General features: G+C 40.6%; 2 protein-coding genes across 4 annotated transcripts in view; both read right to left on the reverse strand.

Annotated features, from left to right (window-relative positions):
• Window positions 1-711: 711 nt before the first annotated feature.
• dhtkd1 (dehydrogenase E1 and transketolase domain containing 1) lies at window positions 712-17,196 on the reverse strand. The gene is made up of 17 exons (XM_031755666.2): window positions 16,715-17,196; window positions 16,300-16,452; window positions 14,265-14,476; window positions 13,984-14,178; window positions 13,547-13,816; window positions 12,484-12,655; window positions 11,435-11,633; window positions 9,108-9,420; window positions 8,935-9,019; window positions 8,689-8,828; window positions 8,459-8,609; window positions 8,262-8,368; window positions 6,208-6,372; window positions 5,568-5,650; window positions 5,241-5,407; window positions 1,599-1,684; window positions 712-1,510 (listed from the first exon to the last, which is right to left on the reverse strand). The coding sequence occupies exons 1-17, from the start codon at window positions 16,884-16,886 to the stop codon at window positions 1,409-1,411; spliced, it is 2,772 nt and encodes a 923-aa protein (XP_031611526.1). The 5' UTR covers window positions 16,887-17,196; the 3' UTR covers window positions 712-1,408.
• Window positions 17,197-20,600: 3,404 nt separating this feature from the next.
• Window positions 20,601-27,489, reverse strand: part of LOC116332657 (CUGBP Elav-like family member 2) — a 29,409-nt gene continuing 22,520 nt past the window's right edge. The window contains exons 11-14 of one of the 3 annotated variants that reach the window (XM_031755692.2): window positions 27,198-27,374; window positions 26,900-27,043; window positions 25,422-25,601; window positions 20,601-24,484 (exon numbers count right to left, since the gene is read on the reverse strand). In XM_031755692.2, coding sequence (XP_031611552.1) covers window positions 25,474-25,601; window positions 26,900-27,043; window positions 27,198-27,374 — 449 coding nt within the window. In that variant the 3' untranslated portion in view covers window positions 20,601-24,484; window positions 25,422-25,473. Of the gene's footprint in view, window positions 25,602-26,899; window positions 27,047-27,197; window positions 27,375-27,489 lie in introns of all 3 variants that reach the window. The other 2 variants (XM_039615098.1, XM_031755691.2) reach the window with 2 other exon arrangements.

Below are 27,489 nucleotides of genomic sequence, written 5' to 3' on the forward strand. Positions count from 1 at the left end.
ATGGCTAAATGACCTCCTCAACATTTCCTGAAGTTCTCCAGAGGCTTGGTAAAGAACTAATCATGTGATCCAGGTGTGTTGACCCAGGGTGATATCTAAAACCTGCAGGACACCGGCCCTCGAGGCCTTGAGTTACCCACCCCTGCTGTAGACCCTCCTACCTGCTCACAGAGATCCGAGGCATCTTCCACAAATGTGTGGCTGTAGCTCAGGAGGTACAGCAGGTCATTGACACGCCAAAGTATCCTTGGGCAAGATATTTACCCCAAGTTGCTCACCAGTGCATCCACCAGAGTGTGAATGTTACACAGAAAGCACTTAAGCATAGAACAAAGTGCTTGTATGAATGGGTGAATGAGGCAAGTTGTATAAAGCACTTTGAGTAGAAAAGCACTAAATAAGATTCAGTTCAGTCCAAATGGTGGCACCATTTCCCAGAGAACTGATTGGTCAGTAGGTGGTGATTTCATACTTGTTGATCTTTAATGTAAGACTAATCTAACCTGCTGTAATCTGGAGCAGGTTATATCTGCTGCATAGCCCAGTAACAAGTGAACGGCCTTTTTAAAAACAAATTAAAATCCAGGGTTAAACCGGAAGTTAGTCGAATAAGCACGGATCCTGCTTCTTGCTACAAACTTCAGGAGCGACTACTCTTCTAGAACGAAGCACGTTATTGGTCAAAAAGAAATAGACACACAAACATGAAAACAGATTTATTTTAAAATATATTCTTTAATGCCATCATTCTGATTTGAAGCTTCAGAAATGGTAAAAACATTTTTTTTTTACTTTAGTTCATATTTGCAAGATAAGAAATGAAACTGGTCTGATAAACATTCAGCAGTTTCAATGGTAACTTCCTCCTGGTGATCACGACAGACTTTCAAATCTTCAAGTGTAATGCTAGTTCAGCACTCTCATTCTTACATGTTTCCAGGTTAATGCACAAATATACTCCCAGTACTTTATGATGTAAACAGTAACTCATGCAGCCTGTATGCACAAGACGAATAAGCAGATCCGATTCCTGAAACATGGAATCTGTACATTTCCCCCTGACAGGCTTTCATCACAGTCACCTTGTAAATGCCGTCTGTAAGGCTTTGATTAAAGTACCTCCATCCTTAAATACAGGCATGCTGAATGACAGAAAGGAGGGAACAGAAGTAGAGTTTTCATTAAAAACAAACACTTAAGAACTACAAGAGAACAAATAAAGTCATTAACACTATTCTCTTTTACACATTTCTCTGATTTGATCTTCATTACTGAACAATTTGTTTAAAAACCGCCCATCCACGCCACGTAAGGGTCCCGCGTATCTGTAGTGCAGCAGATGCAGCATGTAGTGTTGTACCGATGCCTGCAAACTTGATATGTTTTGGTTTGCAGCCTTGTTTAAGTCTCAGGAGAAAGTAGCAGTGAGGATGGCCTCTTGCTGCTGGTGATGAAGGGTCCCGATGCCGACAGCAGGGGCGGGCAGAGCGGGCCGGCTCACTAACCGGAGCTGACAAGGACAGAGGAGGGAGTCAATTTGAGTAATATAATTCACTGAGGTTCACAGTGTAGACAGAATTATTCCAAACTGTGCTCACCTTGCAGGCCAGCTGCTTCTCAAACCTGGGAGCTACAAAAGACCAGGCCCCCATGTTCTGAGGCTCCTCCTGGCTCCAAATGAACTCTGCGAGAGGATTTTTAAAATGCGATTATAATCTACAGCGATACAGGACACTTCAGTGTTTTTAAAAGGCGAGTTCCCACAACAGATTTATGTAGGTTAGCACTTTGGTTGAAGTTCCTCTCTTGCAGTTTAGTGAAATTTCAGCTCAGTGTGAAACCAGTTTGCTGTAGAGTATTTGGCGAGAACAACAGTACAGAACAACTGAAGTGAAACCTGAGCTTTGTTTCTCATCCACACACACAGATGTGAGAAAACCTCATTCTGAATTCACAGTATATTTGTTTAGATAACTCCTGTAAACAAAAATGACCACTCAGAACAACTGTCAATCTAAATTATGTCTCTCAGTTTTAATAAAAAAAACCCAAATAATTCACTGGATCTTGCTTCCAACTTTACAAATGCACAAACATACGTACAAAAAATAAATAAATAAATAAACATATAGTCATTCGCTAAAGAAAATGTGCCATCTTTCAGTTCTAACAGGATTGAATGAAATGTCATGTGGTCTTTATCGGGTCTTCAAAAATTTAAATACAACTTCGCTGGGTGGTAGTAATAATTTGATTTCTTTTCTTTTTCAGTCTTTTTTATTGTAGGTCTGTTGCTCTGCTTGGGATCGTTGTCTTGTTGCTTGACCCAATTTCAGTCAAACTTTAGCTGTCACACAGACGGCCTCACATTTGACTCTAGAATACTTTGGTATACAGATAAGTTCGCGGTTGACTCGATGACCTTAAACTACCCAGCTGGTGTGGCTACAAAACAAAGCCAAATCATCACTCCTCCACCATTGTGCTTGACACGATATGAGATGTGTGTGCTGATATCTAATTGTGGTGCTGTGCATTAAGGTCACACATCTCATCTGTCTAAAGGACACTGTTGCTAAAGTCTGGCGGTTTGCTCAGATGCAGCTTTACAAACATGCCATGTTTTTTTGTTTCTGGTTTTTCGAGAGAAGACACTTTCTCGTAGCCACACTCCAAATAAGCCATATTTCTTAAGGTCTTTTTTTTTGTACTGTCATGAACTTTAACATTTAACATACTGAGGCCTGCAGAATCTGAGACGTAGCTCTTGGTTTTTTGCAGTTTCTTTGGGCATTGCACAGTCTGACCTCGGGGTGAATTTGTTGGGATGTCCACCCCTAGAAAGACCAGTTACCGTCTTGAATGTCGCTCACTTGTAAATAATACAAGTGAAAAACATTAGATGTTGAATGATAGGCTTCAAATTGTTTGGAAATGGTCTTCTAACCCTTCCTGGATTGATGGGCAGCAGCAATTCTTTCTTTAAGGTCACTGCTGATGTCGTTCTTCCTTGCCGTTGTTTTAAGACACACCTGAACCAGCAAACTCACAGAACTCCTGCTTTTATGGACACAATGCATTTGATTATCAGCTCCTGGCTACTACTTATACTCACAATTCTTGTAGAAGCAGGAAGGGTATAGTTAGTTTAAGGGCACGGCACACAGACATAATGTGCCATGTGTCATAATTTGAGCGGTTTGGTCAAAAAGCTCCTCGTCATATCCCTCAGTTACCGTCTGAATTCCATTATCTGAAACACCAATTTTCTTTTAAAAAAACCCAGAACAAATATTTCTGACTGTCCTTTGCTGTATTACTGTTAAATAATAATCAGGATCTTTGTAAGACCAGAACCTATGATTTATACCCCCAAAAATGTGAAGATATTTTCAGCCCTTAGCTGTGTTTGAAGTCTTCTTATCCTCACAGCTTTTGTTTTAAAGGTTGTTGTGCTGCATTTAGCACAACAACCTTTAAAACAAAAGCTGTCTGTGCCTAAAAAGTAAAAAGAGGAACCTAAAAAAAGTATGCAAATCACTCACCGCTTTGAAGGTTCAAAGGCTGTGGGCACAGGGTAATAACAGAGGCCAGCTCAGAAAAGCAATTCAAGATTTTGATCTACTCTGAGTCCTCAGCTAAACTTTGCCAGTTGAACACACACGCAGTATTTGTACTGCTGTTTAAGAAAATGAATTTTTGTGAAACTAAACGAGTAAGGATGGTGTGAATAAGCAAAAAAAGACAATGTTGGCAAGGAAATTTTCTCGTGTATGGAAAGCATGTCCATCACGTCTTGAATGACGCTCACGGGGACAGTAAAGGATAAAGTGAGAGAAACCTGTGAGACAACACCTGTGCAGTAGGTAAGAGTTTGATCTGGCATTTCAACTAAACGGTCGAATGTCGTTTCTGCTTTCAGCTGGATCACATTTAAATTACTCTGACTCAGACTTCGGCGGCCCGCTTTTGTAACCCTTTCTGTCGGACAAAAAGTCACCCTTCGAAAGTTTTTGACAGATTGCTAAATTGTATCTGTGTTTTCTTTTATGACAGGTGGTCTGTTAAATGTAATAATAACCACTGTATTAGTCCAAAAAAAACCAAAAAACCCCACCCCAAAAAACCCCAGTAGTTTGTTAAATAGATTTTATAGACCAACCCTTGAAGGTTAACCCCAACACTAACGTTTATAACTTATACAGAAGACACTTCATACGAGGTATGACCTCTTCTGGATGTGATGCAAGCCGTCACCTGTCTGGATCGGAATTACTCTCCATTCCTGAATGAGTGCAGCTGACAGCTGGCTATGCAATGGTCACTGGTTGTAGCTGCCTCTGATGAACGCATCCACCCAGGCATGTTCAGCAAGAAACACATCAGGACTAAAGGAAAAGGCCAAGGAAGTGTCTGAATACTCTCCTGATCCAGAAAGGCCTGCACTATTCTGGCAGTGTGGGAACCGGCACCGTTCTGCTTAAGCAGCCACCACTGCCTGGCACGATTACTCATATCTGTCTCATGAGATTTCCACCAAGCTCAATGGGATGAGAGACTTTCTCTGATGGACATGCGAGGCTGCAGCAGCACCTCAGAATATCGGTCAGCCACATGGTGGCACTGATGAAAAAAATCGTTCATACACCATTTTTTTTGTATACTGAAACCTCTGGGTTGCAAATGTAGTAAATTGAACTTATTCTGAGGTTTTTTTCTGTTCTGTCAACAAATAATCTGACTGAAACCAACAACTACAACCAATATCTACTGACAGAACATGTTTGGATTTTCTAAAAGATTGATTTAAAATAATTTAGTGAGAAATGGATTTCAAGCAGAGACTGGAAAAAGATTTCACGATAGAAAACTTGTGATTCTTATTCTGACTCCTTAATAAAGTACCGTTGTAATTAAGTGGAAAAAAGTCATTTAGATTTGAGAACATAAGTGTTTGTAATGTTTAAATGTATTATTGTACTGCTCTGAAAGGACAAACACCACCCTAACACTGAAACTAATAAAACAAAACATTTTTAAACAACACAAACTAAAATGAAACAAGCAAATCTACTCTGAAAAACGAAACAAAACTCATAAACTGATCGGATTAAACTTCAACTACGACTCAAGGCAAACTGCTAGTGCACCTCCATCTATAAAGCTGGTGTGTTTGCTGAGAGTAAAGATGAAGTAGGCTTGTAGGTGGGAAAACAGAGGTTAGTGAGTGGTCACACTACCTTTGGCTTTGGGGTATTTTTTGAGCTCCTGCTGCAGGGCATCCAGAGGGAACGGACACAGCTCCTCCACGCGGATGAGCGCTGTGTTCTGGTTGGCTGCTGATGTCTCCCTCTGTTTCAGCAGGGCATAGTAGTGCTTCCCAGAGCACAGCACCACCTTCTGGACACTGTGTGGAAAGAAAAAACATTGGATTGGGCTCAGCGTTTGGGCTACTTACATACCGGTTTTTATGGTTCTTTCAAACATCTGAACTCCTGCAGTTTCATTTAAACACACAGAAACAATCACACACCCACACTGCAGATTTAATATAACATCTTCTCTACCTTTCTGCTGACACAGAAGTATCACCCAGCACTGGCCTAAAAGATGTTCCTGGTGCCATCTCAGTCAGACTGGACACAGCCCCCTGGGAAAACAGAATATGTCCTCAAGCATCGAGATGGAAGCATCTCTGAGGTGCTGGATGTGTCAAATCTGTCCTAGAGACCGATCGGTGACTTCCTGGCAACTACTGGTCGCTAGGGAAAAAAAATTATATTCCTGAACTGGTTGGCAAGTGGTTACTGGAGGCTGCTGGCTGTTGCTAGGTAAAATTGATTGCAAAGAGGGTGCTGCACAAAAAACCTCCTTGCAATTGCTCTGGTTGCCAGCAGACTGGTAGTTTCATGGAAGACTGCGAAGTACTCGCCCGACACCATTCAAAAGCTCCAGCTTTTACTTTGAAAAGTGCAAGCAGAGTTTTTGTTTTGTTTTGGTGTTTTTTTTGGTGCAGCACCGTATACCTGTTTGTGACCAATTTCATTTTGCATCTTGGTGTGATTGGGGCTTTAATAGTTGATTTCACGGCAACAGCCAGCAACCTTCAAATACCACTCGCAAAACAGTCACAGAAATTTTCACATTTTTCCCTAGCAACGGTTTCCAGGCATTTAAGCCCGACTGAGCGAGGCCTAAAGTACTCACGGAAAATCTCAGCAGAGTCTTGGGTCCCACAACAATGAGAGGTTTGCGGAAGTTTCGAACCATCTGCCTCCGGAGCAGATGGAAGTACTGAGCGGAGGTGGTGGGGTTGACCACGAACATGTTCACAGTGTCGCCGTCCACACCCTCCTCCTTACTGTCGCACATCTGCGAGACAAAAAGAGGGAAAGTTAGCATTCATTTATATTTCAGGTAATGTGTAACTAAACATTAGCTTGAGTAGCTTCCACTCTTGTAAAGCTGTGACATGAATATGAATGATTTTTTTTATACCTCACCTGCCAAAGATGACACAAAGTAAGTGTTAAGTATGCAAAATCTCAATTTGGTGTTCAATAAATTGCGTCTATTATCGAGGAAATGATTTTAGAAGCAGCCTCAATCCGATGCAATTTGTCTGCTGATTGCTTGCAGCCCATTAAGAAACATTATCTGTGATGATTTGCCATTGATCAAATCTGTACATAATGTGCTCCTGACTACACAGCCTTCCTCTGCACCGAAGAAACCATCTGTAACTTCACACAACAAGCTTTTCATTTAGATCGAAAGTCCTACGGACTATATAAATGTTTAAAATCTCACCTATAGAACCTTTAATTCTCATTATGTGGTTACCATTTTGTCTATTTAAATTATGGTATTATTCATGGTTCATGGATAAAGCTCTCTGCGTGACACTGCATTTGTTATTACAGTTCAACTCTACAAAGGCAGGACTGAAAGGATAATCTCTTTCCTGGCAGAGGTAAAACATTAAACCTCCATGGAAACTACTCAGGTGTTTTTTTTTATGTGTTGTCAAGCAACTGATGAATCTGCAGGATCTGAAATGATAGTTATGTCGTGACTGTTTCAGAACCAAAAGAGAGAAGTGGGATGTCTTTCTCCCATGTCTTTGACTTTAGCAGAGCTTAAGATTTTTTTTATTACTGCAAAAGAAGTTGTGTAATGGTTAGAGAATACTATGTGGTGAAATCTTTGCCCTATATCCAACTAACTTTGCTTCTCTCGGCAGCTGTTCATTTGATTCATTTCAAACTTGGTGGGGTAAGCTCAGTGCTGAATTTGAGGTCCTTAGCCTGAGTGGCTGATCTTAATCCTCAAACAGAGCCGGCCAAAAAGTTCCTACTTAAAAAAATAAATAGTTATTACTCTGATTAAACTCCCACAAAGATACCTGAACAACTACACACTACACTGACGCACTTGTACCATTTTGGTGAATGAGTCACAACAAAAACTGCAACCCACAATCTGCTCATTACACACACACACACACACACACACACACACACACACACACACACACCCCGAGCATATTATTATTGCCCTCGTTTCAAATCATCATCTTGCTTGCCTGTATACGACACATTTAAGGGATGTTTAAACTGTAGCTTTAACAAAATGGTTTCATAATCTCTGTGAACAGGCTTTGCAGTAGTATGATACACTGACAGAGCACTTGTTTATCACAGTATAACACAAAGTCTGTTAAGCTTCAGGGATATCACTGTGTCCTGTTATGAATCATAAACCATTCTGAATCCATTTCAGCTGCTTTGGTGCAAACTGAAGTGATAACTCTGTCCTCTCTTCATCCCTCCAGATTGATGGCTACAGGTAAAATGGATTCACGATAGTTTACGCTTGCTGACTTTGCTTTTACTATTAGGATCAAGTGTTTCTTTAATTTTGTTGGTGCAGTGCATAAGGAATTGGTTGCACATCTGTGTTATTCCTGATAGGAATTATCAGGAAAAATATGTTCTGTGTGTAGACAAATGAAAGAGTGGTTGGAATAATGTAATGAAGATGCCAACAGGACAGCACAGACATTCAGCCTGAATAAAAGGCTTCACCTGGGCCCTCATATGGCTAGTCCATCAAATCTGAGCTTAAGTAGCTTTAAGACTTTCATGTCTTTCTGTAATATTAAGTAGCAGGTTAAATAAACAATAGTGAACGTAAGCGATTGATACTGATATGACACGATTTCCAGATCAGAAACACTGACACAGTCCTGACTCACTGACCTGGAGGAAACGCTCCATACGGCAGGAGGAGTGTTCAGGTCCAGCTCCATCGTATCCATGAGGCAGCAGGATCACCATCCCACACTGCAGCAGCCACTTGGCTTCACCTGGAAACACGACAGTTTCACCTCTGATGAAATAATCTTTTTTTTTGACCAAGTTTATTAGCAAATGCGGCAGAGGGGTGAGAAGCTCACCTCCCGAGATGAAGGTGTCAAAGACAATCTGCGCTCCGTTAAAGAAATCTCCAAACTGAGCCTCCCAGATGGGCAGAAGCTTCGGCTGCGCGATGCTCATGCCGTATTCAAATCCGAGCACGGCCTCTTCAGACAGCGGGCTGTTACACACCTAAAAACAAGACATCAATTTGTGTTTTTGTTTTTAAATGTTGACACTGATGGCTTTATCTGCTTTGCGAGGGCAATACCTCCAGGAAACCTGTCTGCTCGGGGGTGATGTGATTCAGAGGGATGTACATGTCGTTAGTGTCCTGGCACACAACCATGGCATGCCGCTGACTGAATGTACCTCTTCCAACATCCTGTCCACTGATGCGGATATTAAAACCTGCAGTGAGAATAGCTTAAAGTTTAAAGGAAACCCCAGGAATTCACAAACTGGGAATGAGTCATTTTTACTCACTGCTAAAAACACCAGACAAAACGTGACAGACCTTGGCAGAGGAGCGAGCCGAAAGCGAGGGCCTCTGCTGTCGACCAGTCTAGTTTGGTTCCCTCTTCCAGTTTCTGCAGCCGGGCCTGAGTTTACAAAAGCAAAATAATTTAACTGCTGTGATGTTTGTACAAGACAACGCGGCAGAGGGGTTAGAAACAACGATCCCGGTACCTGTACGTGGGTTTTTCCGAGGTGGCTGTGCAGCTGGATTTGCTCAGGGATATCCACAGATTTCACTCCCACAAACTGCAGCAGGGGAATGGGGACACCAGTGTCCCAGGTGGTGACTCTAGCCTGGGGTTCAACAAGATCCCCCCAGCGGCCCTGCAGGTTGGTGGGTGGAGGGCTGTACAGGGTCATGTTGGACAGCTTGTCGTTGAGCATGCTGTAGTGTTTGGTTTTGATCTCGTCACGCTCAACTTCTGTCATCAGACCCTCTGATATCAGCTGGTCTGAGTAGGCGTCTGGGATGCTCTTTCGAGACCTGCAAGGAGCAAACAGTAGATGATCTGATTATTACCCTGTATTCTTTTAAATCAGACAACCAAGATGGGACTGGGTGCAGACTCGAGCTTTAATTCAAGGGGTTCGACAAAAGCATTGCATTAACTGTTTGGATATTATAGCCACCTTCAGATGCTCAAAACGAACTGGACAGTTGACTAAGATGGTTTTTTGTCCAGGTTAGGCCTGTTTATTAGTTCATAACAAAGTAAATAAATAAAAATCTGAAAGTGATTCAAAGTATACAAATTGCATTTTTAATTTTTTCACTTGACTTATGATGTTAAAGGAGGTTCAAAGAGATGCTGACGTAAGTGAATTATATTATCATTACGGGCTGAAAAATACAAATAAATCAATGAGAGAGATCGCAAAAACCTTTGGAGTGATCAAACCAAAATCCTGGTTTGTTCTTAACAAGGATGGCTATGGCAGCAAGACTAAAAGCTCTGAAGACAACAGAAGACAACTAAAGTGGATGGTGACATAATTCTTTCCTTGGTTAAGAAACAGCCCTCTGCAGCACAGAGCCGAGTCAAGAACACTCACAGGGAGGTAGGCGTATAATTGTCAAGGTCTAGCCTTGATGAATGTAATTACAGAGGGTTTACAACAAGGTGAAAAAACACTTGTTACAAACACAACAAGGCCTGATTAGACTTTGCCAGAAAACATCTAAAAGAAGATCGCACAGATGTGGGGGAAAAAAACTTTTTTTGGACCTTTAAAACCAAGGTCAACTTGTACCAGAGTGATGGGAAGAGGAAATTATGAAGGAGGAGGGACGGATACAGAGATGATATAATGGTATGGCCATGTATGATCGCCAGCGAACAGGAGGGCTTCTGTGTATTAAGTAGCAGGATGAATTATGTATTGTACACAGCTATACTGTCTGCTTTAACCACACGCTGCAAAACTGATGAGACAGAACTCCACAGTGCAAATGGATAATAACACAAAGCATACTGCAAAAGAAAGCAAGAGCTTCTCAAGACAAAGAAATGGGATATTCTTAAAAAGCCAAGTCGGTCACCTGATCTCAGCACAAACAGCATGTTTCCCAGTTACTGAAGACAAAACTGAAGGCAGAGACCCAAAAACAACAGAAACTGAAGGCAGCTGCAGGGAAGGCCTGGCAAAGCATCTCAGTGACGGAAACACATCACCTCATGTCCAAGGATTTTAATCCCAGTAGTTCAATATGATGTTTATTTGTCCAATTAACTGTGAGCTTCTCAAAATTGGGGCTTGTCTATTATAATGGCTGTAATTCCTAAACAGTTAAACCCCTTGAATTAAATCACATATCGACTGCTTTAAAATCTATTGAGGTAGTGTACAGATGTACAAACGCATTTAAAAAAAAAAAAAAAAAAAAACTAACCTAGGAACTGCATCTTTAAAAAAAAAACAAAAAAACTAGCACCTTTTTTCACTCCCCATGTGTTGAAACACCACTCTTGCATTTACTTTAATCTCTCTCTGGCAGTTAATGATTTGTCCTCTTTGTTGTTCATCATCCATCTTCCCTCCCCCCTCATCCTCCTAACCAGTCAGTGTATACTTTCCCACTCCCTGGTCATGCTGGAGGTCGCTTCCTGTTAAGAGAGTTCTTTCTCGCCACGGTTGCCAATTGCTTGCTTTTAGAGGCTCAGCTAATTGTTGCAGTTCTCCCTTTAATGTTGCAGGGTCTTTAACTTCCAAAGCAACATACTAAAATGACTGTTGTTGTGAAGCAACTGCATATTCTCTACTGTGCTGAAATTCAGAGTTTTTATAGTTTCAAAGCACTGTAGTGGTTTAATAGTTGAAACACTACAATTCAAGTTATGCTTGCCTTTCACACAGAAGTAAAAATTCCACAATTACCCAAATACACCATTAAGCATCAGCCATTCCTACACAAGTAGACCCATCATGTAAATGCATCAGGGCACCTACAAGAATAATTCAAATCAAACTGCTAAGTAAAAGCGATAGCTTTAACTAACCGGATGATCTTGTACATTGCCGGGTTGGTGAAAAAAGGCTCGTCCAGCTCATTGTGACCCCACTGACGGTAACAGATCAGGTCCAGGATGACATCTTTCCTGAAGTGCCGCTGGTAGTTGACAGCCAGCCGAGCGGCTCGCAGCACCTCCTCGGCATCATCTCCGTTTACATGGATCACAGCACAGTTCACCATCTTACCTGTGGAAGAAATGTCGCCCATTACAACGTGATGAAGGTTCCACTTTACAAAGTAAAACTACACTAACATTGGCTAATTTAAAAGACCTCTCAGATATCCTATTTCACCGAGTGTATTATATTAGACGTATACAGGAAATAATCCATATTCAAAACCCTCATGAAACTGTTTGACTTAGGCTGCATGCTACACTCATTTTTAGCCCCATTACATTGGATTTTTGCATAGAAATAAATGCAGCATCGTGTAATGTGAAGTGTTTTTTTTATTTTTGGGGCATTTTTGCCTTTATTGGATAGTGGAGCAGTGAAGACAGGCAGGTAGTTGGAAAGAGAGCAGAGGGCAGCAAAAGGCCACAGGTCACTCTCAAATACAGGCTGCTGCACTCTGTGGCCATGTGGCATGTGGTCACCCACTCGCCCACTGAGCTAAAGCAGCACCCCACTGATTCTTTTTCCGACTCACCAATTATCTTGTATGAAAACATCAGGAGAAAAAAGGCTTTACTGGAAAGATTGCCCGACTAAAGCCTGCTATTTGATAAAGTTGAAACACAGTAGACACAATGTCAGGTCACAGGACATTTTGACATTCGCTGTACCTCTAATTGACACTGATCTTGGAAACACTGGGTTTAAATACTTTAGAATGAGCTCCAAAAACTTTGAAGCTGTGACATTTTAAAAGTTTATATTTAGTTAATCTGCAACTCTCCTCACACGCTTTTTATTTCGTGTCTGCCTATTCCCAAAGTCTTTTTTTATACACCCAGAGCGCTTTCAAATAAATGACTTATTAATAACGTATTCTCTCTGTACACGGGAATACTGATGAGAAGCTTTCACTGACCGACATCACTGCAGTACAAAGACGATCGTCCTCTTTCCGACGGGGTGGTGTAGCCCACTTGGTTATTCACGATGAGGTGGATGCTCCCACCCACTCTGTAGTGAGGAAGATTTGAAAGGGTCAGAGTTTCAGGAACGATCCCTTGACCAGTGAACGAGCCATCGCCGTGAATCTGTGGAGAAGGAAGAAAGAAGAAGTTATCTCATCGTACAAATAAACATCATCTAACAAATCCTGCTGTTTTATACTGACCTGATCGTATGTTAACAATCCAGTAAAATGTGTCCTACATCTTCAAAGGTCTTTAAGGTCATTTTAATTACTTATCGGTCAAAAATTGACCAAAAACTTAGGAGCTATGATTCTTACAAGTGTGGTGTGTGTAGTCAACATGCAGAAAGTACAATTATAAAGATTTAAAATATGTCATATTTGACCTCCGACCTCTCCTTCAAGGTCAACAGAATCATCTGAAGGTCAAATTGATAATAATGCAATACAGAGTTATTTAAAACTATTATTCCTACCACTATTGTTTGTATTGACAACATATAAGCATTTATGGGAAGGAAATATGGGGATTCTAAGTATTGCACTATGGTTTGCATCCAAATATCATGTCACATTTGACCTCTGACCTCACTTTTACATTTCGCATCTGCCTTTCTGTCAAGGTGCCCCCAAAAAGCATTTTACCTTTAAAGGAAATGTTTTGAAGACGAAGAGAATGAGCTTCCTGGTTGGTTAGTTAGTATAATATTATATAATAAGCTCAAGTTACTCAAGTTGTGATGTCTGTAAGTCACCATATTAACATGAGGTAGAGTTAATAAATGTAAAATTGTCAAATTATAAGTAAAAATAGTTCACCATTAATTCATAAAAGCAATTTCTTAAATATTTTGGAAGGGAGAGGGAATCTTTTTCAGCACACAGAAGTAAAAACAATTTTTTTTATTTGTTCCAATAGAGCTATTTGTGTTAGTTTTTTTTAAATTCCACACTAACAGACTCATCACTTGTTCTAACAAAATGTCCTCACACGTGCATGCGGCTGTGTTACCTGCAGACAGATGACTTGGTCCCCTGGTTGGGCGTCGTCTTCGGGCGAGTAGTCCCCTTCTTTCCGGAGCTGCTGCCTGGCTCTGGTTTTGCCCTGAGCCACGGGGTTGATGGCTTCAAGGTGAGATGGGTTGGGCAGCATGGTGACATGAAGGGGGTGTTTGGCTCCAAAATCCAACTCCACCGAAGAGGTGAGGTGAGAGAGGACGTCACCGATGGCCGGCGAGGTGTCAGGGAACTCGCTGAGGCCGCGCATCTTACGGAACATAAGCTTGAGAGAAAAATGAGGGAAGCACAGCGTTATCTGGTACCGTCTCGCTTTTGTTTGTTGTGCGGCAAAGGTGAACAAAAGCTGTTCAGTGATGTTAAACAAAATAAATAATAATCTTGAAGATCGTGACTAAAATGAAGTATACAGGTCAGATTAAATATCCAAACCTCAGGTGGGAACTTGAGCAGGCCTGTCAGGAGGTTGAGTCGGCCTCGGTGAGGCATGCCAATCACAATGTCAGTGACTCCACTGTGGGCGGACTGGTGGAAGAGCTCAAAGAAAAACCCCATCATGCTCTCTGCTCCCTCTCCTCCATAACGCTTCACAGTAGCAAACTTGGTGGCCAGAAAGTGGTCGAATTCCTGCAGATCGAAAGAGAAATGTTAAAAAGTGTATGTCATTGAGATCACGTGCTACAATCCTTTTTCATTACTCTTCTGAAACCTGCCTGAGACTCTAGCATGATCTTGGCCAGCTGCCTTCTCTCCTCTGTAGAGAAATTCTCTCTCTTAAGCTCCTCGAAGCGGTCAGCGAACCACTCCCTCTCATCCAGACTGCTTAGCTGGCCGGTCTCCACTGACAGGTGGCCACAGTAGGCTTCTTCCAGGTAGGCCTGAACCTCTTCCACCGAAGCCTGCGCTTTCCCAAAGTGGCGCAAACCTGCAGAATCACATGTAATGAGTAAAGCAAGCAACACCTACCTGTGAATTATAAGGCTGGGGGAGGGTCACAGCCCTAATAAGTACTTTTTAGTGTTCTGTATTCACAGATGAATAAACACTGTATATTTCACAAATGATATGAAGCTAGAAAATATGCTAGAAAGTAATGAGAACAAACTACATTTTAATAATAAACCTTACATACTTTAAAATTTCTTTAGATTTTGAAGCACATGGGCTACAGCAGCAGAAGACCTCACCGGGCACCACTACTGGCAGATAAAAACAGGAAACCGAGGCTTCAGTTCACACAGCTCAGGTGTGAACAGACTGGAATAAAGAGCCATCCTGCCTTGCCAGCGTATTGCTGCTGACCATGTCCTTTTATGACCGCCGTGTAGTCATCTTCTGATGGCTCGTTGTGACTGGACAGCACACCATGTCACAAGTTAAAAAAAAAAGCACAACGTTTTGTGTGAAATGGATCAAATTTTGCTGCTTTACATAAGCCTGTAGACAACTTTTCATTTTTTCAACCTCATAATTAGGCGTAATAATGGTGTAGTAACAGATGCAACCACTCAAATTTTGCATAACAAAACATAAAGACAATTTTACGTGCGTCTACCTTAAAGAGTTCATGCTTTAGCATTAAGTCATGGATAAAATGGTTTGTGTGTTGTTTTCTTTTCTCCCCTACAGCCGTTTTTGGAAGAGAACTCCTCACTTTCAGAGACAACTGATGATCAACCAGGTGTTGCGCAAGAAAAGCACAAACTGACAAGTACATACAAGTTCTGTCAAACACAGAGTCCTCAGTTAAACATCAACACTGGGAGCAGCAAATACTGGGATGGGCAGGATTTCATAATGAAAGGCAAACGCCATATAAGTTTAACACTTTTTAAACAGCAAAAAGTAGAGAGTTGGACGTGATTAACACTTAAAAACTCAGTAAAATAACACTGTGGGTGTTATTTTCTCCTCATAGTTTAAAAAAAAAAAAAAAGATTAACACTTCTCAGTGTGGTATAGTATAAAATAACTCTTAGACTTGATTTAAGTTTGCTCCTTTCTTCTTCTTCGTTCAGCTGCTTCCTTTATCTCACCCCATCCCTAGCTCCCTCCTGTAATACCAAACCTCTGTATTTCCTCTTTCACTACCATCCACAAATCTTCTCTGTGGTCTTCCTCTTTTCCCCTAAGTTTGTCTTTACACCTGATCTGTCCCTGTAATGCACTAATTTCTAATTCTGTCCATCCAGGTCACCCCAACGAAAATCTTAATCAGGGCCACCATCTCCAAACCACACCTCACTATCATCTTGTAATCTTTTCTATGCTGTTAGGTGAATATGTAAACCGCTTATTGCGGAGCCACTAAAAACACTGCTTCTTCACATCAAGCAAAAAAAATAAAAAATAAATCCCTGAGCAGGTATGTTTGGTTTTCAAGAGCTTCTTTAGTTAGCCTTACATAAATATCAGACTCAGGTTGAAGGCTACTGATATTCCTGGTCCCGCTGAACTATAAGAGCAATTTAATTTTATTTCCTTGAGGTGGTTTGTGATCAGTTTGAACCCCTTACAAATATTATTATTATCTCACTATCAATCGGGCGTTTTATGTGTACTAATATAGCAAATTTTATTTTAATTCATTGCTTCTTGTACAGTTACAATAAAATTTGGATGACCCACGTGACCACATTTGAGGCCCGACCAGTTAAAAGCAGCTGCATTTGTAAGATTAAGGTTAAAAAGGTAAACAAGTCTGAGTATGCTAACTTCAGGTGCGTGCTTTCTGCAGGATTCCTTTACCTGAGGTGTTGAGTTGTCCACTCATGCTCCCAGTCAGCATGCTAATCTCCGGGACACTGTCAACAACAGGCTTTTGAGGTAGCAAAGGGTTAATTTTAGCAGCCTTGTGTCCGTGTGCTCTGTATGCCTCCACCAGTCTAGCGAGAGCATGATCTGAACACAAGAGAAGAGAACAACGCATGACAACGAGCTCACATTAAATGAATGACGCGTTCACTGAACAGCAGTTAACAGCTACAACAGCTTCCAGAGTCAACAATGGGCCACCTAAACAGAATATATTTAAACTCGTATAAAAATACTGCGGAATAAAATAACCCCACAAACAAGCCTTAATGCAACTGTCTTTGCCGAGCCTCTATGTTAAACGACGGTAACTTAAGGGGACCGTACTGTAATTTAACTCCATACTGACCTTGATTTAATGCAGCTACCCGCTCGCTCTGCCACTTCTGGTCCCGCTCGGTCCTCTTGGGTCGGTACCCGTAAACACCTCTCTCGGTGTGATAACTGCAGCCGACAACCTGCCGAGCGACGCTCTGCGGCAGTCTGCTCAGCGAGCTTTTCAGCAAAATCAAGGCAGACATGTTTCCAGGTCTTTAATCTCGCATGAGATAGCGGCACACATCGGAGAACAGGCTACAGGACGGCGGCCATACTGCCCGGAGGAGTGACACGTTAATGGGAGGAGATGTCGCATCGGCAGGCGATTGGCTGAAGCTTATCTGGTCGATATTTAAGTCTAGTAAATGGTATTTAATTTTACTTAAACACAAGATTTGAATCTGTAGGACACGAGGTTACATTTATACTTTTCGGGCCAGCGCTATGTTATCTTTAAGATGGATAAAAATCTCAGTAGCAAGTGAAGTAGCGCAACAGGTGTCCACGCGACGACGTTTGTGCTGAGTTCAGGGACTCCTTAAAACACCGTAATTATCCACTGGAGAGCAAGATTATTATGATTAACTGAAACTGAACTTAAAATTAAAAGCATGCATTGAAGGCATAAAAAACACTTTGAAATAACTAAAAAAAAATAAAATAAAGAAAAAGAGAAGAAAAGAGGTGTGGGGAAAAATTTCAGTAAAAATTACTTTTTATTTTTTTATTTATTATTTTATTTTAGATTTTTTAATCTTTTGCGGGAAAAATACTTAGAAAACTAATTAAAACAAAATATAGAAGACTTGCTGGGTTTTTATAGTCGAATTTGTCACCACACCACGTGAAAAAAAGTTATTGTTTCATATATTTACAGACTGGAAGGTCTATAATGTTCTAAGTCAGAAAAACTAAAAAGTACATTTTGAAATCGCTGTTCTAACCTTCTTGGAAGGTTTGAAAAATATTTAACCATAAAATTATTTAAAAAACACCAACACTAAAACTGAAAATAATAACTAGTAAAATCAAACTGTTGCTACATTTTATTTTTTTTATTTATTTTAAATATGCTGAGGCTGTTCTGAGGTCAAATCCATGAAAATGGTGGTTTGGGGGAATTTTGAAACGGTGAGACCGTATGCCATGTCTGTGTGTATTTTTAAGGGCCAGTGGTGACAGAGATCAAGGTGAGCCTTGACACTGTAACAGTCTGTGCTCCCACCACATTTGCCCAGACTCCCACACCTGCTGGTCTTTCATGGATCATGTGGAAATCTCCAAACAGTGAAACAACACCCGAGCTCCCATTTCAGTGAGTGCATGAAACACATGCACAAGTCCCACACACAGGTTTCCTGCGACCGCTTTGCATGCACCGAGTAGTTTGTAATAGGCAACTTTTGATGTTTTGTGTTAGTTAATGTTAAATTAATAATGACCAATAAGGATTAATCAACCATTCATTAGTCCAGGACACAAACTTCAGGATCTCCCCCATACACTGTGATCAGATTTAAAGATCCCAGAGCTCTTGAGTTTAACAACAGTCCATTTTATACACAGCCTACATTTTTCGCCAGCAGCATTAGAACATTCGAACAGTTCATAGACACTTTCTACAGAACAGTAAAGGCCTGGTTTACTTTACAACAGAAGAACCAACATTTTCTGATAGCCGAAGAGCAACCAAAGCATGATTGAAAATGTAAAGTTTAATTGCAAAGTGTTAAGCTTATAGTTCCCTTATTTTTGTGTTAATGCCAAACCATCTTTATGTATCGCCTCGCTGCCTGCCATTTTCTGCAGAGGGATCTCCACCACTGGGTGGCGGTATTGTACTACCTTAAGTTCCATTTTTAAAATCCTCAGAAGTTCATGGTTAAATAGAAAAGACCTTTGCTACACTGTACAGAAAGTGCTTTCCTAAGTCACATTACATCTCAGCACTGAGACGTGTTACATCCTACCTCCTTACATCCTGTGTGTTTGATGACTGAGAACATGGAAACGCCTGCACATGGGAATAGATGCCAGTTTCTCCTCTCACACCATTTTCGCAATATTGCAGAACAAGTTGGATCTTGAGGTTCTTCGTCCCTCTTCTCTTTGTATGCCTTTAGACTGCTAATGTAATGCTGCTAAATCCACTCTCATACACTCTGGGAAATAAACGTGTCCTGTTACTAAAGGAGGATTTAAGATGTGACCTTTTACTGATGTTGGGGAAATCTTAGAGATGAGACTTTTTAAGAAACAATAGCTTTTGTCTGTGGTCAGTTGTTTTTTTACTTACTAAAAGGAGATACATTCTAGAAAAAAGTCAGTATGTTTTAACTTAGCCTCAAGTATTCATCTTTTCAACTATCAGAACATACCAGGAAACAGGAAAATTCCATGGTTTCATCTTCAAATTGGATATTTTGTCCAATAGAATGCCAAATCACATACTATTGCTGGTCACTTTATTAGGTACACCTTGCCACTACCAGGCTGGACCCCCGTTTGATTTCGGAGCAGTCTCAGTACAACAATAGACTTGACTTAAGCTGCTGGAAACATTGCTCAGAGATTTTGGTCCATGTTAGCACCACACTGTACAGCTGCTGAATCTGCAGTAACTTTCATGACGCCAAGCACCTGTTCCATGACATCAAAAAGGAGTTGTGCCAGAATGAGATCTGGAGTCTGTGGAGGCTTTTTAAGCACAGTGAACATCAGCTCATCTGCAAAAAAAAAAGGGTCCAAAGTGTGGCAAGAAAATATTCCCTACATAATTACACCAACTGTAGCAGCAGCCTGAATTGTTCATAAGAGGAGGGGAAGAAGACATCTATGCTTTTAAATGTTGTTTATGTTAAGTTCCGACCCTACCATCTGAATGTTGCAGCAGAAATCAAGACTCGTCATACCAGGCAACATTTTTCCAGTCTTTTATTGTCCAATTCTGGACAATCAGTTTCCTGTTCTTAGCTAACAGGAGTGGGCCTTGGTAGGGTCTCCTGTAACAACCCCATCTGCTTTAAGGTTTGACGTGCTGTGCATTCAGAGATGCTCTTCTGCATACCTTGGTTCTAACAGGAGGGTGAACTACAGTTGCCTTCCCTTCATTGCAGTATGGAAATTCTCCAATGCAGTTTGACCCAAGGAACTGCCTCTCAATGGATAGGGTATTTTGTGGACCACTCTTGGTAAACACTGGACAGGTTTGTGTAGGGAGAAAGAAACCAAAAACCCTCAGACTGGCCACCTCACATTCAAAGTCACTTAAAATCAATGATACTGTTTGGCAAGTCTACATGCCTAAAAGCATCAAGTTGCTTCCCTAAGATTGATATAAACATCTACTCAGCCAAATAGCAATGAAAAGGGTGAACCTGACAGAGTGGCGAGTGTATATTCATTTCAAATCAATATAAAGCAGAGCAGCAAATAACCCCCTTTCGAGAAGCTGAAAAAGAGGGGACAAAACTAGATTTGCATTTATCTCAGGCAAACTGCTTCAGATCTTTGCTTTTAAGAACTGAGCTGATGTAATGCAATTGTGCCTTTAAAAAAAAAAAAAAAAAATAATAATATATATATATATCAGTTTAATTGGACTTGCTCATTCTTTATACCACAACATCTGAGTTTGAACTGATGTTTTGTGCAAATGCAGCTAAAGTCCCTGCATTTCTTTGGCTCTTGGGTGCAGGTTCACAGATGAGTAGTACTTTTACCGATAAAACCCAACACAATACGATATGGCTCGTCCTGCCCACCCCACCTGTTACAGCTCAGGTAAAAGCAGAAAGAAGCACAACAAAGAGAACAAGTTAGCGAGACATGACACACTGGGGAAGGCGGGGGTGGAGGTTTGTACAATGCCTTTACAACACTGGACAAGCACAACACACAAAGACACACAGTCCATATTAGGGGAAATGGTTTAATTCGGAGACAGAGGCAAAGAAACACACCACACAAACAAACATTGACCCAAAAGAAAAAGAAAACAAAAACAGAACAGTCTTTCAGCTACGCACTCCACTATGGGAAAGAACAAAACTCTACACAGGTAAAAAGCAAGGCTCAAACTAAACAGTTACCTTTTCAACTAAGACAATTATCCACACAAGTTGTCAAAAATCCTGATGACCATTAAAGTATGTGGACAGCACAAATATACTAACATGAAACTTACCACAATTTAGAGGATCCCAACCCCACCCCCTCCCCTGAAACTGATTCATGAAGTGAGGAACACAGAGATCCAAGGGGGACAAAGAAGATCAAAAATCAGGCATCATTTAGTGGCAAAAGCAAGAAAAAAAAAAAAAAAAAAAAAAAATTGCTTGACACCAGCAAGAGGCCAGACTCAAGAACTGGTCAAGGCAAGGCCACATTGAGAGGCCAGACAATTTTTTTTTTCCCAATATAGATTTTTTTTTCTCCTTTAATTTCCAATATAAAAAGCTTCACTGGTACAAAATACATATGAACCACCAGTTGTAGAAATTGGACAGCCTATGTATGTCTTTTTTTGTCTTTTGTCTTTTTCAAATCCCACCCAGTTTCAAAAATTTGTAATTGAACAGAACGAAAAATATATATATTTATATATAACTGTACTGTGTGTATAATACAGATTACATCAAGATGCACTCACTTTGGCTTTCATCAAGACAAGACAAAAAACATCTATTAAATTATTGGTGGAACATGAACAGAGTCCTACCGATTATCAGACAAGAAAAATAACACAGAAAAAGTTTGTTTGTTTTTTTTCTCTACTCTTTTTCCTTATAGATCAAGACAATATCTATAGAGATGCAAAGCTACCACACGGTCAAAAACAAAAAAGAAAAGAAAAAAAAAGCACTTCAGAATATGAAAACCAACAGAAGAAACCGTGATTGTTAGAGCTTAATCAGGATTTGTGATGGAAGCCCCTGAAGTGAGTCGAGTTCCTGTTGGGACTGCTGTGGACTATACATTGTGCTTTATTCCCCCCCCCTTTAAGTTTTTTTAAACAATAAATCACTCAGAGTAACACTTCACCATGCACTGCATCACCACAGACCTGCAGTCAATTCAGTGACCGACACATGGCACCCACGCTGACTCTTCTGCACTGTACCTCTGTTTTATTAAATTCAAAAATACTCCACCACCAAAACACGCGGTTTGTATCGCCAAGTGTCACACGCGCTCGCACTCACTAAGAAAGACGTTTAACCTTCAAATGTATAGGGAAGTTTATTGTTTATCTACAACTTTTTAAACCAACTGTTCAAATTGAGTACATCACAATACACATTTACCAATAACTCAACACAGTAAAGGCGAAGGAGAAGGGGAGACATTAGCAGGTGATAAGAGCTTTCATGACACTGGCATAAATAGACCAAAAAACAGGAGAAAAAAAAAAAAAAAAAAAAAAAAAAAAAATAGAAAGGCGAACTGCAGCAATCTCTAAACCAAGGCCTAATAATGTGTAGGCAGTTTCTAGACGTATATATGGCACTTTGAATATTGTATTGCATTTGGATAGAAAACAAAACAAAAATACTGTAAAAAGCACATGCCCATATTAAAAGAGAAATCAGTGGTACCTTGGAAAAATTTGGGATCGTAACCACACATACACACGACATTCTGCAAAAGTGATTAGCTCCCACAATTGTGCTTAACATTTCCTTACAAAACTATAACACTCCCCCCCTCCAGCACCGGTTCAAATTTGGTACCTTCCTTTAGTTTATTTATTTTTGTGTAGGAATATTTAAGTTTAGAGAAAAAGGGGGAAAAAAAAAAATCCCAACTGAAAAGAAAGTCAAATGGTGGTTAACGGTGCATTTTGTGTGGTAATCCTGCGTCAGTGTCTAGTTTCCTCCCCAGACGCGCGCACACACACACACAAAAAAAAAAAAAAAAAAAAAAAAAAAAAAGAGCCCTGAGCTGAAAACTCTTTAGCGCCATCAGGTACGCAGTTTTAGGGAACCCTTTCTTTGGGGGAAGGGGAGGGTGAAGTGGTTGTTTTACCAGGGTCGTCACACAAAAATGCCACCCTGATAAAAAAGTGTAAACTTTCGTGCTGAGAAAAATGGAATGTTATTTGTAAACCAACACTACTGTGGTGGATTAAGTCGATTTAATGTGCTGTGTGACTTCTTGAGCGTCACACGAGTGCGTGTTTTTAAAAGAAAGAGGAAAGAAAAACAAAATGTGCAGAGACCCACAGGTTGCGTGTTGTGTCCGAGTAATCTCCTCTTCAGGGGCTCCCACATTTGCAACCACGAAAGAGTGTTTGTGTGTGTTTGCATGTGTTGCAGCGTGTGTGTGGGTGTGTGTGTGTACAAAACTATGTAATATTACAGCAAACAAAGTGGTGTTTAAAAAAAAAAAAAAAAAAAAAAAAAGGAAAAAAAAGAAAGAAAAAAAAAAAAAAGAGCGAAAGAAATATTTGACACATGGGCACTTCAACAACAAAATACAACAGAACAACATTGTCTGGCATCTGTATGATTAACAGACATTGTAAATCATCTCTCAACGAGGCATCCAAACAAAACCAAAGTGAAAAATTCATTAATTAAATTAGCAAGGAGAAATTCACAGAAAGTTGACAAGATGTACGTACCATGGAAGTTTAGCAGGGATATAAAAATGAAAAAAAAAAAAATCGGGGGGGGGGGGAAAGGCTCAAAATATGACCCTTAAAAGAAAAAAAAGAAAGAATTTAAACCAGAAAACGAAATTACAATTAAAGCAGAGGAATTTTGAACTTTTTAATTTACTAGAAATGACCCTCAAATGGTCATGCTGATCAAACAGATTTTTAGTCCTCTTTAAAAATGTAGTACACTGAAGACCCTCCCGCCCCTGACCCCCTCCCTACCCAAACACAGATGACATTACAACGTAATCTACAAAAAACCCAACGTTTTTGCCTGGGTTCTGTTAGTTAAACTTCTATAGATTCAATGGTATAAAATATAGTTAATCTAAGTGTGCATTTAAACCACAGATTGTCTATTTGTGAATCAGTTCTAAAAAAGTTGACTCATGTAGGTAGTCATTTCTCTCAACAGAGCAATGTACCTTTTATTGTGCCATCAATAGTTCAAAAACAAAAAAACCCAAAAACAAATCAAAGAAAAAGAAAAACACTGGATATTTTTATAAATGAATTTTTTTTTTCTTTTTTTAAATAGCCTTGGTGTAAATCTTCACACTGCCTGCAAAATGTAGAGATCATTACAGAGCACTGAGAGGGATTTTAATGGTCAGACTTTCAAAAGTGTTGGAAAGTGGTCTGTAGCATTTTTTTAAGAAGCCAACATATTGCTAATGGCACCAAATAGCACAGCTGTGTGCCAATCCCTGTATTCAACTTTCAAGTGAGCTTTACTGAGAGAGGTAAAAAGAAAAAAAACATTTTTAAAAAAAAGTCCCACAAAGCTAAATTAAAAGTAAGAAATCCCACAGGTTTTTTAAAACATTCGCAAAAACAAAAAAAACAGGTCACTCAAATGAACTTAACCTAGGTAAAGTTTTCACATTGATTTGCTTGACCTCTCTCCCACCCATCACATTTCTATACAGAAAAAGCAAACGAAAACAAAAATGAATATACATGCAGAAAAATCAGGTTGAGCTAAGGTCAAGGTCAGTGGGTGGCCAGGTATTGGTCAGGCGAGCTTAGAGAGACATCACAGACAATGGTGGGATGATGTGGGCCAGGAGTTTGGCTTGGCTTTCAACATCATGAAGACATGCTAGGCTAATGATGAGCAAACAGGCATGGAGATTTGTTCTAAAAAGGAACAAAAACACAAAAGGAAGAGAGGAGAGAGAGAAAGAGAGAGGACAAAGAGGAGAGAAGAGAAAGTTAGGGGCACAGCACAAGAATCATTTAGCCATGAGGCACAAAAAACAAAAATAATGCCAGTCACCACATATACAGTAAGGACAACAGGGGGGGAGGGGCAAACACCCCCACCCCCCTCTCCCGACACACAAAAAAAACAATACACAGATTTAAGGAAGTGACACCACCAGGACATATGGCAGAGACTCCAACATGCACAAACTGTATACTTGGCACCCAAAGAGATCCATCTAGAGCCAGTCCCCTGTGGGAGACTTGGAGGATGGATGGAATGACTGGAAGAGGTTGTTAATAAAGACACAGAGAGGTAGCCTAGCTCAACATGGCTTAGATAATGAAAGATGACAGAGAGAGAAACAGAGGGGAGGGGGTAGAAGAGAGGTGTGGTGAAGACTGGAAAATCTAGCGTAGAAAAGAGTTTCACATTGACAATGATACGGATGAGACAAACTGCGCGTAAACAGCCAAACACAGGCTGAAGCTCTGGGCTCGGGGGTCCTTGTGACCTGGCTTCAGCAACAACTGATCCTTAGTCAACCTGTCTAGCTTGACCTGAAGGCAATGAAATGGCATGGAAACATCTGATGCTCTCCACTAAATACAGTGACACAAAATACCTCCAGCGAACACTGACTCCAGTGATAGTCATAAATAATCATATACATTAAAATACTAAATCAGACTCAAATTACATGACAAAACCGCAGGAATGAAATACAGCAAAAATGTGGAAAGATCATTGCAAACATTTTTTTTTTTTCTTTTTTAGGGAATAGGCCAAGTCTCCCTCCTGTGATGGGCTTCTGTCCCCTTGCCCCACTGAGTCTCTGCATTGGTGACCTTGGCTGGAGGGTGAACTTACCCTAGCAGTGCTAGCTTTAGAGCTGGGGAGGGGGAAGGCCCCGGGGCTAGGATCAGTAGGGTTTGCTGTCGTTCTTGGAGCGTTTCAGCTGAACCTTCAGCCTCTTCATGCCAATCTGGAAACCATTCATGGCCTGGATGGCAGCTTGTGCAGACACAGGATTGTCATAGCTGACGAACCCTGAGAAAAAAAAAAAGAAGAACCAAACTGAATACATTACAAAACAGCAACTTAATGCCAACATTTCATTTCCATATCACCAGGCTGACCATCACCCCCTCTCATTGGCGTCTCCCTTCCTGTGGCCAGACAGACTCCATCTTCACCATCATGGATTGCACATGGTGACTGTAGTTCTTTTTTTGCTCTAGAAATCCACTAAAAGTTTAAGAGCCACCAACCAGAACCTCCAGCAGGTGGAGTACTGGTTCACGTGCCTCTATATCAAACTGAGACAGCAGAGCAAAACAAGGACTACAGTCACTACCTGCAGTTCACAACAGGAAAGCTGGAGTCCATCCACAGGATGAGGAAGTGACTGGAGAGTTTGCAATTTAACCCCTTAAAAGCACAAACAATGAAATAACTACCAGAAAATTCTAATTTTAGGTAAATTGAGTGTTTAGTGAAACTTCTGACAAAATGTAAAAAAAAATAATAATTTCCATATCAGAGTTTACATGTGTATCATATTTGCTGCATTGGGTGCTTTTGTAATTTATACCTTAAAAGTGTATTGTATAGTTTATTTTTGGTTTTAAGGGGAAATCAAATAAGATAACATCATTAGTTTTACACACATTGGGACACCATGTGGCTGGACAGGCTTGCAGAGGAAAGCTGGCTCTTATTTTTCTCTCTGCCAGTTAATGTCAGAGAGAAGGGTCACAACTAAAAATACTGCCTTGTGAATCTGAGATGTAGAGGGCAGGAAGAGGAGCATGTCCAACAGACTGCTGTCTCAAACCTGCTCTGACAGAGAGACTGACAATCTTCTGTCCCCAAGGCCATAAAACCATTCAGCTCCCCTCAACTAGAGTCAGAGTTACCTTTATTCTACCACTTGGCTAGTGAACTGTGACTTAGCCATCTTAATGTACAACACAAAAGCATGTGCATTATTACATACTCAACTTCAATTTCTGCACCATTTTCACTCACTACTTTAAATTTGCATTTGAGGTGGCGTTACATCACAATACTGGTGTACTGCTGATAGCCTCTAGCCATCAACTTGCACTCAGTAAAACACTAATGCAAATGATATTTAATACCACCTCCGGTCATTTCATACATGTATCTAATCCAGAAAATACAAGTATCAACATGTTTATCTTTACAGAGCATTTAGACTGCATTTAAACTTTAAATCTGCAGTGAAACATTGAAGCAATTAAGGTAGTGCAAATGGAAGGAAAAAAACCAAAACATCTTAACTGATGTAACCAGGAAAATGCCAGCAGTGTTACCACACTTACCAAAGCACTTGCTCAGATTGGTCTGTTTGTCAATGAAAACTTTGGCAGAGACCACATTTCCAAAAGGCATGAACATCTGCAGAAGATCCTGGTCCCCACACTCCTGGGGCAGGTGATAGATGAACAGGTTGGCGCCCTCTGGCCCTACTCCATTTGGTAAGAAATTCAGATACTCTAGTTAGATGTGAATTCAAATGCACACAAAACATTTACTGTAAACGTAAAAGTTAATTCTATTTGGGAAAAAAAACTTCAGAAAAAGTGTGAGTTGAGTGATGTGTGCCAGGGATCTTCTCACCTTCCTTCTGACTGCCAGCCACACTCTGCTGAAGGAGAGACTGGCTGTAGAGGGCGGGCAGGGCAGACGCTGTGTACTGCTGCATCCCTGAGTAAGCCTGGGTTAGGGCATCCATAGAGCTGGCTGCTGACCCGTTGGCCATGGAGGCTCCCAGACCCCCGTTCATGGCCGCCATACCTGTAAGAAGCAAAAGTTTAATAGCTCCCATTGAGCATGGGGACCCAACATCGGTCCATGTTGGGCATCATCCTTTTTTTGGCTTGTATCCAAGCTTTTAAATAAAAAGGATTCT

Source organism: Oreochromis aureus, linkage group 7, assembly GCF_013358895.1.
Source record: "Oreochromis aureus strain Israel breed Guangdong linkage group 7, ZZ_aureus, whole genome shotgun sequence".
NCBI classification, from domain to species: Eukaryota; Metazoa; Chordata; class Actinopteri; order Cichliformes; family Cichlidae; genus Oreochromis; species Oreochromis aureus.